Source organism: Triticum urartu, chromosome 4, assembly GCF_003073215.2.
Source record: "Triticum urartu cultivar G1812 chromosome 4, Tu2.1, whole genome shotgun sequence".
In the NCBI taxonomy this organism is placed as follows: Eukaryota; Viridiplantae; Streptophyta; class Magnoliopsida; order Poales; family Poaceae; genus Triticum; species Triticum urartu.
In genome coordinates this window covers 254,355,778-254,371,447 of record NC_053025.1, presented here as the reverse complement: position 1 = coordinate 254,371,447, position 15,670 = coordinate 254,355,778, and the positions used below count along the sequence as shown (strand labels likewise).

General features: G+C 47.1%; 1 protein-coding gene across 11 annotated transcripts in view; it reads left to right on the top strand.

Moving 5' to 3' along the window:
- LOC125551417 (ubiquitin C-terminal hydrolase 12-like) overlaps positions 1-15,198 on the top strand; it is a 44,677-nt gene extending 29,479 nt beyond the window's left edge. For 2 of the 11 annotated variants that reach the window (XM_048714667.1, XM_048714666.1), the window contains exons 22-32: positions 3,690-3,745; positions 3,841-4,018; positions 4,120-4,221; positions 4,306-4,377; positions 10,571-10,636; positions 10,916-10,981; positions 12,415-12,498; positions 12,580-12,696; positions 13,272-13,346; positions 13,435-13,521; positions 14,784-15,198. In XM_048714667.1, the coding sequence (XP_048570624.1) occupies positions 3,690-3,745; positions 3,841-4,018; positions 4,120-4,221; positions 4,306-4,377; positions 10,571-10,636; positions 10,916-10,981; positions 12,415-12,498; positions 12,580-12,696; positions 13,272-13,346; positions 13,435-13,521; positions 14,784-14,825 (945 nt within the window). In that variant the 3' untranslated portion in view covers positions 14,826-15,198. Of the gene's footprint in view, positions 1-3,689; positions 3,746-3,840; positions 4,019-4,119; positions 4,222-4,305; positions 4,378-10,570; positions 10,637-10,915; positions 11,000-12,414; positions 12,499-12,579; positions 12,697-13,271; positions 13,347-13,434; positions 13,522-13,610; positions 13,931-14,783 lie in introns of those variants that run through there. The other 9 variants (XM_048714665.1, XM_048714659.1, XM_048714658.1 and 6 more) reach the window with 8 other exon arrangements.
- Positions 15,199-15,670: the final 472 nt, after the last annotated feature.

Genomic DNA, 15,670 nt, shown 5'->3' with positions numbered 1-15,670 from the left:
TTTGGATGATATGTTGGATCAGCTTAAGAGTGTGCACAAAGCTAGATTTAAGAAGTGGATATCATCAAATCCGTATCAGACCCGGTGATGAATGGAAAACAGCCTTCAAGACAAAGGAAGGGTTGTTTGAGTGGCTAGTCATGCCATTTGGACTCTCAAATGCACCAAGTACCTTTATGCACTTGATGAATCAAGTATTTCGACCCTTCTTATCCCACTTTGTTGTGGTCTATTTCGATGACATATTGATCTATAACAAGGACGAGGAAGAATGATCACATTCGGAAGGTGCTAGAAGTACCAAGGAAAAATGAGCTCTATGTCAACTTGAAGAAATCTGTTTTCCTACAAACACAACTTCTTTTCCTAGGATTCTTCATAACATGTGACGATATTCGTGTTGATGATTTTAAGGTTGAAGCAATCCGAGAATGGCCAACTTCGAAGACCATTTCTGAGGTAAGAGGTTTTCATGGCCTTGCAATTTTGTATAGGCGATTTATGAAGAGTTTCAACACTATCATCACGCCAATTACCGATTGGGTGAAGAAGGGAAAGTTCCAATGGACAGAAGCGAGTCTAGTTTCAATGAGATCAAGCAAAAACTCTCAAAAGCTCATGTCTTGGTGCTACCTGATTTCAACATGACTTTTGAGTTGGAGTGTGATGCAAGTGGAGTAGGCATTGGAGCTCTTCTATCTCAAGAAAGGTAGCCCATTGCTTTCTTTAGCGAGAAGTTATGCGAAGCTAGACAGAAATGGAGTACCTATCAGCAAGAAGTGTATGCCGTTTTCAGAGCCTTGAAAACTTGGGAAGTCTATTTGCTGCCTAAAGAGTTCATTGTCTATAGTGACCATCAATCCTTGAATCATTTTAGAAATCAAAAGCATGTTGATCACATGATAGCAAGAATGTTGCGGACTTGACTCTCTACCGTCCAGAAGAAGCGCTCTATGAAGATAACTCGAGCGCGAGTTCCAAACAACCAGGGGAGAATGATGAGGAACACTAGATGAGGAAAAATAAAAATAGAATCGTATGTCAGATTTGTTTGGCTACTTCTAGATGCTTCTACTCTAGTGTAGTCTTTCTTTTCTTTACCCTACCTGCTGTTTCTAGAGTTCTCGCTTTAACTTCTTGTAGTCTTTCTTTTCTTTAACTCCTCGCTTGCCAGCCTTCTTTGGTTCCTCATGAGCTTTTACAACCTTCATGAGACGCATCATCAGGAAATCGCCAAGTACCAATCCAGATTCTTCTGGGTTGGAGAGGGTGATAAGCAGAAGTACCATATGGTGAGCTGGCCCGACATTTGCAAACCCAAGGACCAGGGCGGTCTTGGGATTTTGTCCTCTCGGCGCATGAACATTGCACTCCTGACACGTTGGCTCTGGCGCATTGCTAATGGCGATGGAGGCCTTTGGCTCACCATCATCCGGAACAAGTACCTTCGGGGACAGCCACTCGCATTCTGTCAGCGCTCTGGCGGCTCCCAGTTTTGGCAAGCCGTCATCCAGCTGCTGCCTGTACTCCGCATTGGCACGTCTATCTTGGTTGGTACTGGGTCCTCGACCATGTTCTGGTTTGATCGGTGGATTGGCGACCTTCCCCTGACCACGCGATTTCCGGAGCTTTTCGCCATTGCGATCGACCCTCGGGTCTCTGTCGAGGTGGCCCTTATTGACTTAGGGCGCCTCGCCTTCCGCCGTCCCTTCGGCCTACCTGAAGTGGCCGCTTGGGATGCCCTCCTCCAGGACATCGCCCTCCTCCCGATGAACGTTGCCGACACCCCGGACGCTATCTCTTGGCGACTGGAGCCCCCCGGCTGCTTCTCCATCAAATCCCTCTACGCGGCCATCGCCCCCTCGACGGCCCACGAGCCCTTTAGTTTGATTTGGGGCATCTGCTTGCCCCTGAAAATCAGGATCTTCCCATGGCAATGGATCCGCGGCCGCCTCCCGTCCGGCGTGGAGGTCCTTAAGCGTAATGGACCTGGAGACGGGATTTGTCCCCTATGCGGCACGGTGGAGGATGCGAACCACATCTTCTTCACTTGCTCCACGGCCCAGTTTCTATGGTCGTGTTTTCGCGAGACGGTCGGTGGCCAGTGGTGCAACACCAACTTCCCTGACCTGCTTGAGATGCACGCCTCCTCACTACCGCCATATTAGATGATTATGCGTTGGGGTCCTTGCCTGGACGCTTTGGACCGTTCGCAATAAGCTTGTTATCCAGAAGGTGCCTCTTCGACGTGCTACTGACGCTATCTTTAAAATGTGTGGCTACTTGCAGCTTTGGCGGCCGCTTAGCCGCCCCCAGGACCGGGACGTCATCAACACTCTCCTCGCCGACCTTCGATCGATGGCCTTCCGCTTGGCGCCTCTGCCCCCCCCTCCCACCCCCCGAGCCCGACTAGTTGCTCTCTGCACCTCGCGTGTGCATGTTTTTTTCTGGATTTCAGGGCTTGTTGAGCTGTGCCCTCAGCATTAACCCTTGGATTCTCTTTCGTGTTAGACTGTTGTGTGTGCGTGTGTTTGAACCTTATTGGATGTTTGGCCTGGGCAGTTGCTTTATAATATAAAGCAGGGCGAAAGCCTTTTTCGGTAGAGTTCTCTAGTTATAAGTAGCTGTGAGTAGAATGGTGAGTCCTAAATAATGTTTTCTAGAGTGTTCCAGCTATAAGTAGAAGAATGTGAAGGCTTCTCAAAGACCTATAAATAGAGGTCCTCACCTCTACTTTGTAAGCAGACTATGTATCCACTACCTATAATAGAACTTGTTCTTATCTAAGATCTTGGAGCAGATCTTGTGTCCTAGGAGTTTCGGATTGAACTCCTGCTGCCCTATAGGCCTACATTCGCCTCTAGGGCAATATCTAGCGCAACACGTTTTTTTAACACAGTACAGACGCAAGCGCTCGTATACACGCACACCATACCCCTATGAGCACCTCCGAAAGACTGAGCCGGCATATCATCTTGAAATTTATGAAGTCGCCGTAGGCACCTCGTCGTCGACGGGAACGTCTCCTCCCACTGAATGTGCATCGCCGGAAATCCTGAAATAAATCCAGGAATAAATGCGAGCACCAGGGCTTGAACCCTGATGGCCGGGGGATACCATAGTCCCTCTAACCATCCAACCACAGGTTGGTTCGCTCTAGCGCAGCACGTTGAAGCTGTTCCCTTCAACAGTTGTGTTGTACACGTTGTAGCAGCAAGGTGGAGTTGCTCCTCCACAACCTTGTGCTGCTTCAGCTATTCCCTCTTATATTATGGGACGGAGGGAGTACATTCTCTATCCTTGAGAGTCTAGCTGCTGCTCCTTGCTGACATGCATTGTTAGCTTTGCATGCCATGATACAACATCTACATAACTGATCATGACAAGATTAATGCTCACAATGTTGACCAACTTATGGGCAAGGAAAATCTCAACCAAAATCTTGGGTAGCCAAATTTTTGTAAGGCAAACTTTGGGCACATACCGAGCACACCCTTAGTTCACCCGGAAATTTTGCTTGCTTTTGTTCTCTACCTGTTTTTCTTGAGTTATTCTCTTTCTGATGCTTGTTTACATTTGATTTGTCACAACATGGTATGGACCTGGACGGCATGACTAGTTTCTCTGACAGCTTTTGTTTACTGTGTTGTATTTTATATTTGTCTGAGTAGCTATTCTGTTTATTGCAGGTTGTGCACTTTCGGTCGTTGGAGAAACCAAAGGATGATGAATTTTGTTTGGAATTGTGAGGGATTTTCCAAACGTGTTTGTCTATTTATTTAAAATGTCAATTAACTCATTATCTCATATTTTTATTTATTTGTTTTCTCATGCGTTAAGGTCAAAGCTTCACACATACGATGATGTTGTTGAGAGAGTTGCCCACCAGCTTGGGTTGGATGATCCAGCGAAAATTCGCCTTACATCCCATAACTGCTATTCACAGCAGCCTAAACCGCAACCCATCAGATATCAGGGTGTGGAGCATTTATTGGACATGCTCGTCCACTATAATCAGGTTAACCCTTTCACTTGTTTTTTTTTCCAGTATGAGCATGTTTTCAGCATAACGATAATGCAGAATGCATATCCATTAAAGATACTTACTGTATGATACAGACGTCTGACATCTTGTATTACGAAGTATTGGATATTCCTTTGCCGGAATTGCAGTTCCTTAAAACCCTTAAAGTTGCATTCCACCATGCTACAAAGGAGGAGGTTTTTTCACTGAAATCATTTGAGATATTGTTTATTTATCCTCGGATGCGAAATGAACTTTCTTATGAGATATTCTTTGTTTAGGTTGTCATTCACAGCATCAGGCTTCCTAAGAACAGCACCATTGCTGATGTGATAATTGACTTGAAAACTAAGGTTATTACTTATACAGCCCTTTTCTGTCCTTTCCTGAATTCTTTTTTAGTTTCTTGTTGCACATTTACAATATTGGAACTGAGATACACCAATTGATTGTTCTTGGATATATTCATAAGGAGTCTTTTGGGCTTTGGGGTGCATGTCTAACTTCCTGAGAGGTAGGTGACATCGGGAGATCACAATCATTCATGATTGGAGGCTGATTTTGTTTAGCAGGAAATTTAGCCAGCTGCATTTTTTGTTGCGGATTCAATTTGGGTGAGATTACTTAATATATGCTCCCTCTATTCCAAAATTTGTGAAGAAGTATATGAATCGAGCATGTACGAATAACATTGTTGTATTTGTCTTGCAAAGTGTTTTATGTCGCCGCTCACTATTATAAGATGTTTTAGATATTTCACTATGTACTAGATATAGACTGAAATGAGTGATGTCTACATACATTCGATTTAGAAAAAGTTAGAACATCTTATAATAGTGAACAGAGGGAGCACTAATTTGTAGGCATATTTTAAATAAAAATTATAGTCAAAATCATGAATTAAAACTGTGAAAAGTAAAAGCACTTAGATTTTGGAACCGTGGGATTATGCAGTTAGATGTGTAAAGACCCCCTACATGTATACCTTTTAGTAGATGTCTCAGTTAAGTCAAGTCTAGTCATACTTGCTTCTTGTTAGGAATATGCAATTTGTATTCCCATGAGGCCATAGGCCGATATATATACATGTACAGGTGTGGAACATATGCAGGAAACCCCTTATACAACGGGATAAATACAAAGGGGTACATGACTTATATTATAACTCTAACACCCCCCCTCAAACTCATGGTGGATGAACAACACTGAGTTTGGAGAGATAAAAGCCATGTTGTGCTCTAGTCTGGGCCTTCGTCAGGAAATCCGCCAACTGTAACTCGGAAGGCACATACTGAAGAGCAATAACCTGATCCTGCACACCAGCGCGCACATAGAAAGCATCAACACCAATATGCTTGGTGAGCTCATGCTTCACAGGATCGCGCGCAATGCTGATAGCACCTGTACTGTCAGATAAGAGCAGAGTCGGTGTAGTGACGGAAACACCAAAATCCTGAAGTAACCACCGTAACCAAGTCACCTCTGCCGTCAAAAGAGCCATTGCTCGCAACTCAGCCTCGGCACTCGAACGGGAAACTGCAAGCTGTTTCTTCGTCTTCCAGGCAATGAGAGAACCACCAAGAAAAACACAGTAAGCAGAAAGTGAACGGCGATCTGAAGGATCACTAGCCCACGTAGCATCCGAATAGGCCTGAAGCTGTAAAGAACTGGAGCGAGGAAAGAATAGACGGTGAGAGATCGTGCCTCGAAGATATCGGAGAACACGAAGGAGATGACTATAGTGAACCGAGGTGGGAGCAGAGACAAACTGACTCAGAATATGAACCGGATAAGAGATGTCCGGACGAGTGACAGCTAGATAGACAAGACTGCCAACAAGATGACGATAACGCGTCGGGTCAGGGAGAGGATCACCATCAGTAGCACGGAGGTGAACATTGAGCTCCATAGGAGTCTCAACAACGCGCTCGTCAGTAAGAGCAGCACGAGCAAGAAGATCTTGGATATACTTTTCCTGGGATATAAAAAAGCCATCAGAGGTAGAAGAGACTTCAATCCCAAGAAAGTAGCGAAGAGGTCCAAGATCAGACATAAGAAACTGCTCACTAAGACGGGCCTTTACAAAGGCAATATACTCGGGGTCATCCCCCGTGATGATCATGTCATCAACATAGAGAAGAAGAAGAGTCCGACCACGAGGAGAAAGGTGAATAAACAATGCTGGATCATGAGCACTTGCTGAAAAACCAGCAGCAGTGATCACAGAGGCAAAGCGCTCAAACCAGGCGCGGGGGGCTTGCTTAAGGCCATAGAGAGAGCGACGAAGACGACATACCATGCCATCAGGAACAGAATACCCATGTGGTGGCTGCATGTACACCTCCTCACGCAGCTCACCATTAAGAAAGGCATTCTTAACATCAAGCTGAGATATAGACCAGTGGCGTGCAGAGGCAACGACAAGAAGTGTACGAATAGTGGTCATATGGGCCACAGGAGCAAAAGTCTCGTCATAATCACGACCGTGCTCCTGCTGAAAACCACGAGCCACAAGACGAGCTTTGTGACGCTCAAGAGAACCATCGGAGCGAGTCTTAACCTTGTAGACCCACTTACAAGTGATCGGACGGACTCCGGGAGGAAGAGAAACAAGATCCCAGGTACCAGTGCGTTCAAGAGCAGCAATCTCCTCTGGCATCGCAAACTGCCATTCAGGATGAACAACAGCCTGACGGTAAGAAGTCGGCTCAAGAACAGCAGCACCAGCGGTGGGAAATCCAAAGCGATCAACAGGCGGACGAGGACGAGAACGCAAGCCATAAGTAGGCTGAGAGGAAGATGACGACTCATCCACAGAGGCATCGATTGGTCGTGGACGACGAGTGTAATGCTGAGGAAAAGATGGAATAATAGAAGGAGGAATCGTCAAGGTAGAATCGGGGGGTGGCGACGAAGAAGTCACCGGAGATGAAGGTGTAGAATCCGGTGACATGCTGGGAGAGGAGACCGTGGAGGAAGTCACCGGAGATGAAGGTGGAGAACCCGGTGACATGCTAGGCGAGGAGACCGGGGAGGATGGTGGCTGCAAATCAACTAGAGGTGGAGAAGGAGAGGAAGTGGAACGGAGAGGTACAGGCTCGACGAGGGTGATAGGTGAGTCAGGAAAAGTGAGGAAAGAGATATCATGCACTGAAAAAGTCGAGGAAGATGGGCGTGGGTAGAAGGGACGAGACTCATCAAAAGTCATGTCTCGAGAGATACGCATCCGACGACCGATAGGATCCCAACAACGATAGCCCTTATGCTCATCACTGTAGCCTAAGAAGACACTCAACAGACTGAGCGGTCAGTTTGGTGCGTTCGCGAGGGGCAAGAAGAACATAGCAAACACAACCAAACGAGCGAAGCATTGAATAATCGGGAGAACGATCAAAAAGTCGCTCGAAAGGAACACCACCCTGTAGAGCAGCGGAAGGCTGTATATTGATAAGATAGGTGGATGTGGAGACGACCTCAGCCCAAAAATGAGGCGGGAGAGAGGCAGCAATCATCAATGCACGAGCCGTCTCAAGAAGATGTCGATGCTTTCGCTCAGCCACACCATTCTGAGCATGAGCACCAGGACAAGAGAATTGAGAGAGAGTCCCTTGCTCAGCAAGAACACCACGCAACATCTTAGAGATATACTCGCCAGCGGAGTCAGCACGAAAAACACGAATGGGTGAAGAGAACTGAGTATGAACCATGGTAGCAAAATGCTTATAAATAGACAACACCTCAGAACGAGAAGTCATGAAATAAAGCCATGTGTAACGAGAGAAATCATCTATGAAAATAATATAGTATTTATGACCACCTTTCGAAGCAAAAGGGGCCGGACCCCATACATCAGAATGGACTAAATCGAAAGGACGCTTGGACACTGACTCACTATGTGAATATGGTAACTGAATCTGCTTGCCAAGACGACAACCCTGACACTCTAAAGAGACATCTCCTGAGACAGACCCCAGAAGACCTCGACGAACTAAAGAAGACAACCGAGAACCACACAGATGACCAAGTCGATGATGCCACTGCTGGAAGGAACCAGTAACGGAGGCGACAGAAGCGGAAGAACTGGCGATGGTGGTGGCAGCGGAAGGAACATGAAGCTAGTCCAACTCCCAAAGACCCTGAGAATCACGGCGGCGAGGGCCAGCCCCAACCAGAGTGTGCGTGCGACGGTCCTGGACAGAACAAGAGTCAACGTCAAGGATGACGCGACAACCAGAATCAGTAAGTTGACCAGCAGAAAACAGATTCATGGTAAGTCGAGGAACATGAGCAACATCAGGAACAGAATAAGGAGTGGTAAGATTGCCTCTACTGGCAACAGAAAGTGGAGTACCATCAGCAGTGAAGACATGAACAGGAGAATCCAGTGATCGAAGAGAGGACAAAGTGGAAGAATGAGAAGACATATGAAAAGAAGCTCCAGAGTCCAGAACCCATGGGGATGTACCTGACTGTGTAGAGGGTGATTGCTCAGTGCGGGAAGCATCAGTTACAGAATCAGCAGTACCTGTCGAGGAAGAACCTGAAGCCGCGAGCAGACGCTTAAGTCTCAGAATATCCTGGTCAGTCAAAGCAATGGCTGAAGCTGTCGAGGTAGATGACGAAGTCCCTGAAGATGATGATCGCGCCTTGCGCAGGTGTTTCTTCTTCGTGTAGCACTGAGACTCAAGATGACCATCATTGTTGCAATAGTCGCAATGTGGACGGGGGCGACCTGAGCCTCCAGAAGGAGTGGGCAAGAGCGGCGGAGCACTCGAGCGAGAAGGGGTCGGTGCAGCAGGTGGCGTAGGAGCACGGGTAGCGAGCACAAAGGGAACCTCCAGCAAACTAGCAGCATGTAAGCGAGTCTCCTCAGCACGAATCTCAGAAAGCGCCTCCATGAGAGAAATACGGCCACGAGCAAACAACTGAGCACGCCGGGGCTCAAACTCCTTACGGAGCCGAGACAGGAACTCATAGACGCGATGAAACTCCAAATTGGCCTGGACAGCCTGGCAACAGGGGCAGGTACGACAACCAGCACTGCGGAGAGAATCAAGCTGGCGCCGGATAGCAGAACTCTGTGCATAGAAGTCATCAACAGTAGAGTCACCCTGCTGAAGAGCATGCTCCTGACGGACCACAGAAAGGTATAAGGCATCACCAGAGGGCTGATAGCGCTGACGAAGACGGGTCCACATCTCAAAGACAGTAGGAAGACCCAGAAACTCAGAAGCAAACTGAGGCAGAACACTAGCAGTGAGAACAGCTGCAGCACGAGCATCATCATCAAGCCACTGGGTGTAAACAGACAGAGCACCATGATACGTCTGAAGAGCCTCCTCATAAGCCAAAACCCTCTCATCATAAGCACGATCAGCAGCCTCATCAGCAAGCTTAGCCGCATCCTTGGCGGCCTGATTAGCATCCGGAGGAAGAACCGGTGGAGTCGGCGGAATAGGAGCCACCGGAGGAACCGGACGTGGCGGACAGCAGACCTCGCCAAAAAGAACACCCCAGAGACGGATGCCACGCATGTGAATGCGCATGAAGTCAGTAAACTCAGTGTAGTTAGTACCATCGAAGATCACCGGACAGCGAGGGACAGCAACATAGCCCGATGCAGCAGACATTTTTTTTAGGCAGAGAGTAGCGGGAGCAGGAGATCAGGGCCCCGTCGCTTGGGGCTGGCTGGGAACGAGACTGCAGCCTTGTCGAAGCGGTCGTCCGGGAAGTAGATCGTGGAGCCCTCGAACCCCTCGAACTGCGCCACCTCGATGGATCTGGAGCGGTCGGCCGGAAGTAGATCAATGGATCGATGGGAAGCGGTCGTACGGGAGCTGCTGACGGGATTGATGGGAAGCGGTCGTACGGGAGCTGCTGACGGGATCGATGGATCTGGAGCAGCCTTGTCCACCGTCGGCTCGGGGCGCGGGGATGAAGCGGTCGTCCGGAAGGAGATCGCTCGGGATCGCTTGGGCGGACCTGCTGACGGGAGCTGCTGACGGGATCGCTCGGGCGGACCTGCAGATGAGACGGGACAGCGACGGCCCAAGAGCAGGGTTGACCTGCGGTGGTGAAGGCACCGGAGAGCAGCGCCGGCCAAGAGATGAAGGGCGGCGGCTGTGTGGACGGGAGATTGGATCGAGAGCACGAGTTGCGCGTGCTAAAAAAAGAAACCCTAAGGCTCTAATACCATGTTAGGAATATGCAACTTGTATTCCCATGAGGCCATAGGCCGATATATATACATGTACAGGTGTGGAACATATGCAGGAAACCCCTTATACAACGGGATAAATACAAAGGGGTACATGACTTATATTATAACTCTAACACTTCTGTCCCTCAAACACATGGTCACGCCTATTTGATTTTTTGGTTCTCACTTAAACCTTTGCCATTTAGCTTCTACAAGAAAGGGAAGCTGCCTTTTATCTTTACGACCATTGCGATCTACTGTAGGTTATACAACTGCAAAGTGGTGTGTTTCTGCGGATGGTTTGTCCAATAAGAACCATTTCTAAACCTTGTACTACTAATCAACAGGTTGATCTATCCAGTCCCACTGCCGAGCTACGCGTGCTAGAGGTCTTTTACCACAAGATCTATAAGGTATGTATTTGAAATCATGTGCTAGTCTTCTATTTCATGTCTTCCTGAAAAAGAGCTTTATTGTTCTTGAGGTTTCTTTAGCCTTCAGAAGTAAAATCTTTGAACTACTAACGAATGCCCTTTGAAAATGTTTCAGCAGTTAAATACTCCCTATGATCCATATTAATTGACGCAACTTTAGTACAAAGTTGTACTACGGCTGCGGCAATTAATTTGGATCGGTGGGAGTATCATTTTTTCCATATATCATTGTAGCTATTACTAATTATGTTTTTGTAGATCTTTCCACTTCACGAGAAGATAGAGAATATAAATGATCAGTACTGGACGCTACGTGCTGAAGAGGTATGTAAGACTAATGATGTTATATGTCATACCTCTTTTACATCTTTGATATCATATATTTTAGTTTTACTTGGTGATTGTCATCTCGTGAGAACTTAGGGCATCTCCAACGCGGTTCCTCAAACAAACCACATCAAATGTCCGCGAACATTCTGCTGGGCAGCGGCCGTCCAACCCAATCCCTCAAACAAGATGGACACTGAACGGAATCATCACTAGTTCGTAGTTTTCTACACCAAGCGGAATCATACAACACAAAGATCCTTAGAAAACAACTAACAATTACTCCTACTCCCTGACGTTGAGGTCGATAGCCCCCGTGCCAGAGCTGCCGACGTGTGCCTCTTTGGCATTGTTGTCGTGCTGCTCCGATGCCTCATTGTCCTCGGTATCAAGCTCCTCGAAGAGCCAGGTCTGCTGTGCTTTGTTGATGCGGAGCTGGCAGGGCTCACAGTCGATCGTGCCAGCACTTTGCACGGCGAGCACCGCCTAGTTCTCGTCGACGACTTCCGGTTTCGTCAGGAGCTCTGCCATGGCTGCGGCATCCGCGCGCTTCACATTCGGTTGATCGACCACCGCAAGAGCGCCTAGTGCCACATGGTGAAGAGACCGTCCACCACGCTCCTCGCGGCCTCGATGCCCATCGCCTCCTCCGCTGCTGGCCCCTCTCCGTGGTCCTATACCATCTCCATGCTAGAGCTTGGTTCGGACAGCTTGGAGGTTGGCCCGCCGCAACGCGGGCTTTCCGGTGTTCGTCCACTATGCGGACCTTCGCTGTGATTTCGGCGCGACACTCCATTGTCAACATCTTGTACCCAGTGATCTTGGTGTGGACCATGGTGACAGCGGCCGTCGGGAATGTTGATGTGGAGGTCGAGGGCTTTGCTACGAGCGGCGCCGCAGACGAGTTGAAATGAGAGAAATGGGATGCTGGCTAGGGTTTGGATGATCTCCGAGCGGCTTTTAATAGCTGGGGTAGGCTTCTTGGGTGGCTTGTCAGCTAACTGGCCATGATTGCTGCTGGCGGAGCGGCGAAGGATCAATGCGGGTAGGCGGGTGGCCGGTGAAGCCGGTGTGAATGTGGAGGCTTCTGGAGTCTGATAGGGTTTTTTGGGGTGGGACCGGGTTGTTGGATGCCGACATGGCGGATGTTCGAATTCCCTCATAGCTCCCCCTGATTTGGGGCTGGCCTTGGGGATTTTGGACGTGCGGACTGGCCCGGCCCGATTTGGTTAGTCATGTTGGAGGATTAAAAGTGTCTGGACTGTTCGGCCTGGACATTTTGGTGGTGGTTTGGCGTGCCGTGATGGAGATGCCCTTAAGTTCCAAGTGTCATCCATTCCCTGATTTCTTACTGTACATTTTCCTGTACCTGCTGTGATTAATTTATGTGCTTTTTTAGTCCTCATATCTATTTATACCCATTTTCATAGGTTCCAGAGGAGGAGAAAAATCCCAGTCAGAATGATCGCTTAATCCATGTTTATCACTTCGCGAAAGATCCTCTTCAGAATCAAGTATTGCACTTTCGTATTAATGACAGCATATATTTATGACATTCTTATCCAATCAGGTGACACCGTTGTTGTGACCAACAGCAGATTCAGAATTTTGGAGATCCTTTTTTTCTTGCCATCCGTGAAGGTGAGACTTTAGCGGAAGTAAAGGGCCGCATACAGAGAAAACTCCAGGTCCCTGATGAAGAATTCTCCAAGGTGATCTTATTTGTTTCTTACTCCCTCCGTTCCTAAATATTTGTCTTTTTAGAGATTTCAAATGGACTACCACATACGGATGTATATAGACATATTTTAGAGTGTAGATTCACTCATTTTGCTCCGTATGTAGTCACTTGTTGAAATCTCTAGAAAGACAAATATTTAGGAACGGAGGGAGTAGATGCGATATAAAAGTTACTTTTTTTCCCTTCATACTGATATTGTAAATTAAACACAAATGTTAGAACCAGCACCGATTTTGTAGCCAGTTGGTTGTGCTATAGTGAACTGAGAATAGTTTACGTATCTTACTTTACTCTCAAAGTTGATTAGTAATATGCTAAATCAATAAATAAAGCACTGCTGTCTGCTATCATAATAAAACGGGTGGTGATTGGCGCTGAAAGCACTGTAGATCTTAATCTTATAGAAGGGGCTGTGAAGTATTGCTTAAGCTTCATGTCCTGTCTGCATCCTTGGTTTTACTGTCTACCTGGAGTTGCATTGCATCGTAGTATGAATATATAGTACAGCTACTGAACTAATATACCTATTCATGCTTATGTCTTCAGTGGAAATTTGCATTCATATCTATGAATCGGCCAGACTACCTACAAGATTCTGATGTTGTATCTGCTCGTTTCCAGGTAAACTGGTGATTTTGCCCTACATGCTTCTATAGTTCTGCCCATACATTTGTTTTCGGTGGTTTCTGACTTCTTTTGGTTTCTACAGAGGAGAGATGTCTATGGAGCTTGGGAACAATATCTTGGGCTGGAGCATACTGACACTGCACCAAAAAGGGCCTATACAGCCAATCAGGTATGCAGTTGCTTTGCTGGGAAGTGAACTTACCAAACTTTGGATGTCAAATTTTACCTTTAGTCATGCTTGGGCTTAATATGCTGCAGCCATGCTTTGTTATCTCTGTATCGGAGCTTCCCTTGCTATTACAGGATTTTGTGCAAAGCTTTGCATTTTTGTCAAACAGTATTTCTTCCCTTGCTATTACCAAGGCTACACAGTATATGCTGCCACAGCCCTATACTGTGTAGCCTTGGTACCAGGTCCCGTCCTGAGATTTCAGGGGCCCAGGGCGAAACTATAATCCTGGGCTTTTAATGTAAACATCAATGTATTAATCAATATATGTATGTATGAATTGTTACCAGTAAACACGTAGAGTGCATCCAAAAGCAACATTCATATCAAATAATTTACACGTGCTTGGTACCCATCAAGACTAGCAGTTTCTGTAATGAATTAAATATGTGCTTATGATCACTCACATTGTTATTGTTGATTTGATTCTGGCATCTCATCTACTTGTTTTTTTTTCCTTTCTCATGGCCGGATGCATACTTTATACTGTAGATGGCATGGCTGCGCTGGAATTTAGAGCAATAAGTAATTGAAAACTGGCGCAAAGCTAAAGTCACAAAGTTAGATTAAACCAGTAAAATCTTACCGATTATCATTTCGAACTCACAGATGATAAATCACAAATTGCAATGATATCTAACCCTAAATATGTAAGAAAGAAATTAGCTAGCTAACTAAAGTAGGAATTAAGGAGTGGGATGATGATGGAGGCAAGACGTGCACTTATGGATCATATCCCAGTTTAGCTAGCAGCTCTTTTATGATAGGCTGGGTATACTCTGTTGGAAACTCGAGTATTCCATTTCCGGTCTCGTAGTGGCAGCACAACCCAGCCGGCTAGCCAATCAACCAGATCTCCGAAAGATAGTGGTAGGTCGATTGGAGTATGAGCTAGACGTGGTATTATTTCAGTCTAGAAGATCGCTAGATGCACACGCATTAGCTTGGTGGCTGGCTCGATCGGGCTTTTGCATTGTGCGCCATGAATGGCTATAGGGAAGGACATACGGCATACCTGAGGGGCTCCTTGGTTTCGGGGGGCCCGGGTGGCCGCCCCCTCCCGTCAGGGCAGGGCCTGCTTAGTAGCAGATCTTCCTTGATTATTGCGTGATTTCGTGCAAGCCTCACCTAATTCATTCTATTTCACAAGGACATGTATCTTATATATCCTTGCTTTTTCTGGTGGTTTTATACACCTGCAGAACCGTCACACGCATGAGAAGCCGGTGAGGATATACAATTAGTACGCCTTAAAACTGTGTTGGTCCCCTGATGAAGGCGTTGATCTGGGAGTGGAAAAGGAGTAGGCTGCAACAGGTGAAAGCAGCAGCATGTTTGGCCATTTGGGTGCTACAGTTTTTGCTCTTGATGCATGGCCATGACGATTTTTCAAGGTTCATCATCGCAAGGGTGCACGATATCAAGTTTCTGTAAATTGGGTGTAAAGGCCACCCTCCTAAGGGTAGATGTTGGATGTTGGTTCATTTTTAGAACAAAGTCGAGTACATATGATTTTGGTAGTGGGCTTGTATACAAGGGTATAGTTTTGCGACTTGATATTGGCATTTGTTGTAATCTGGCGATAATGGGAGACTAATGGACTTTTTCTTGGTTTAAGTAGCTGCAGTAGTAAAAATGTTTTTTGCGGGTGTGCAGTAGTGAAATTGTTAGTCACATTTGACTAACATACTACCTCCATCTGAAAAAAATCGTACATTTTTTGGGATCAAAAGGCAAGACAAAGAGCTGCAGAGCATTGGTGACGGGCTGCTTAAAAGATTATGACCCAATGCTAGCAACGAGTTCAGTCCGTGCGCGCCTGCCCTAGCCTAGGAGCGGGCCTCGTCTTGGATAGACGCAAAAAGTCGTGAGATGGAGGTTGTCTCGCCGTGGAATACACATCAACTGCTCTGTTTCCAGATGGACCGGGCTGTTAGGATCGCCACGTGGCCAAGCCCTTGCGGTGGCCAGTGGGGGATCTCGTGATCGTCGATGTGCACCGCAGGAGGAACTCCTCGGTGGAGGGGGGGGGGGGGGGGGGGGGGGGGGGGGGGGGGGGGGGGGGGGGGTAGCGCCCCAGGCTAGCACA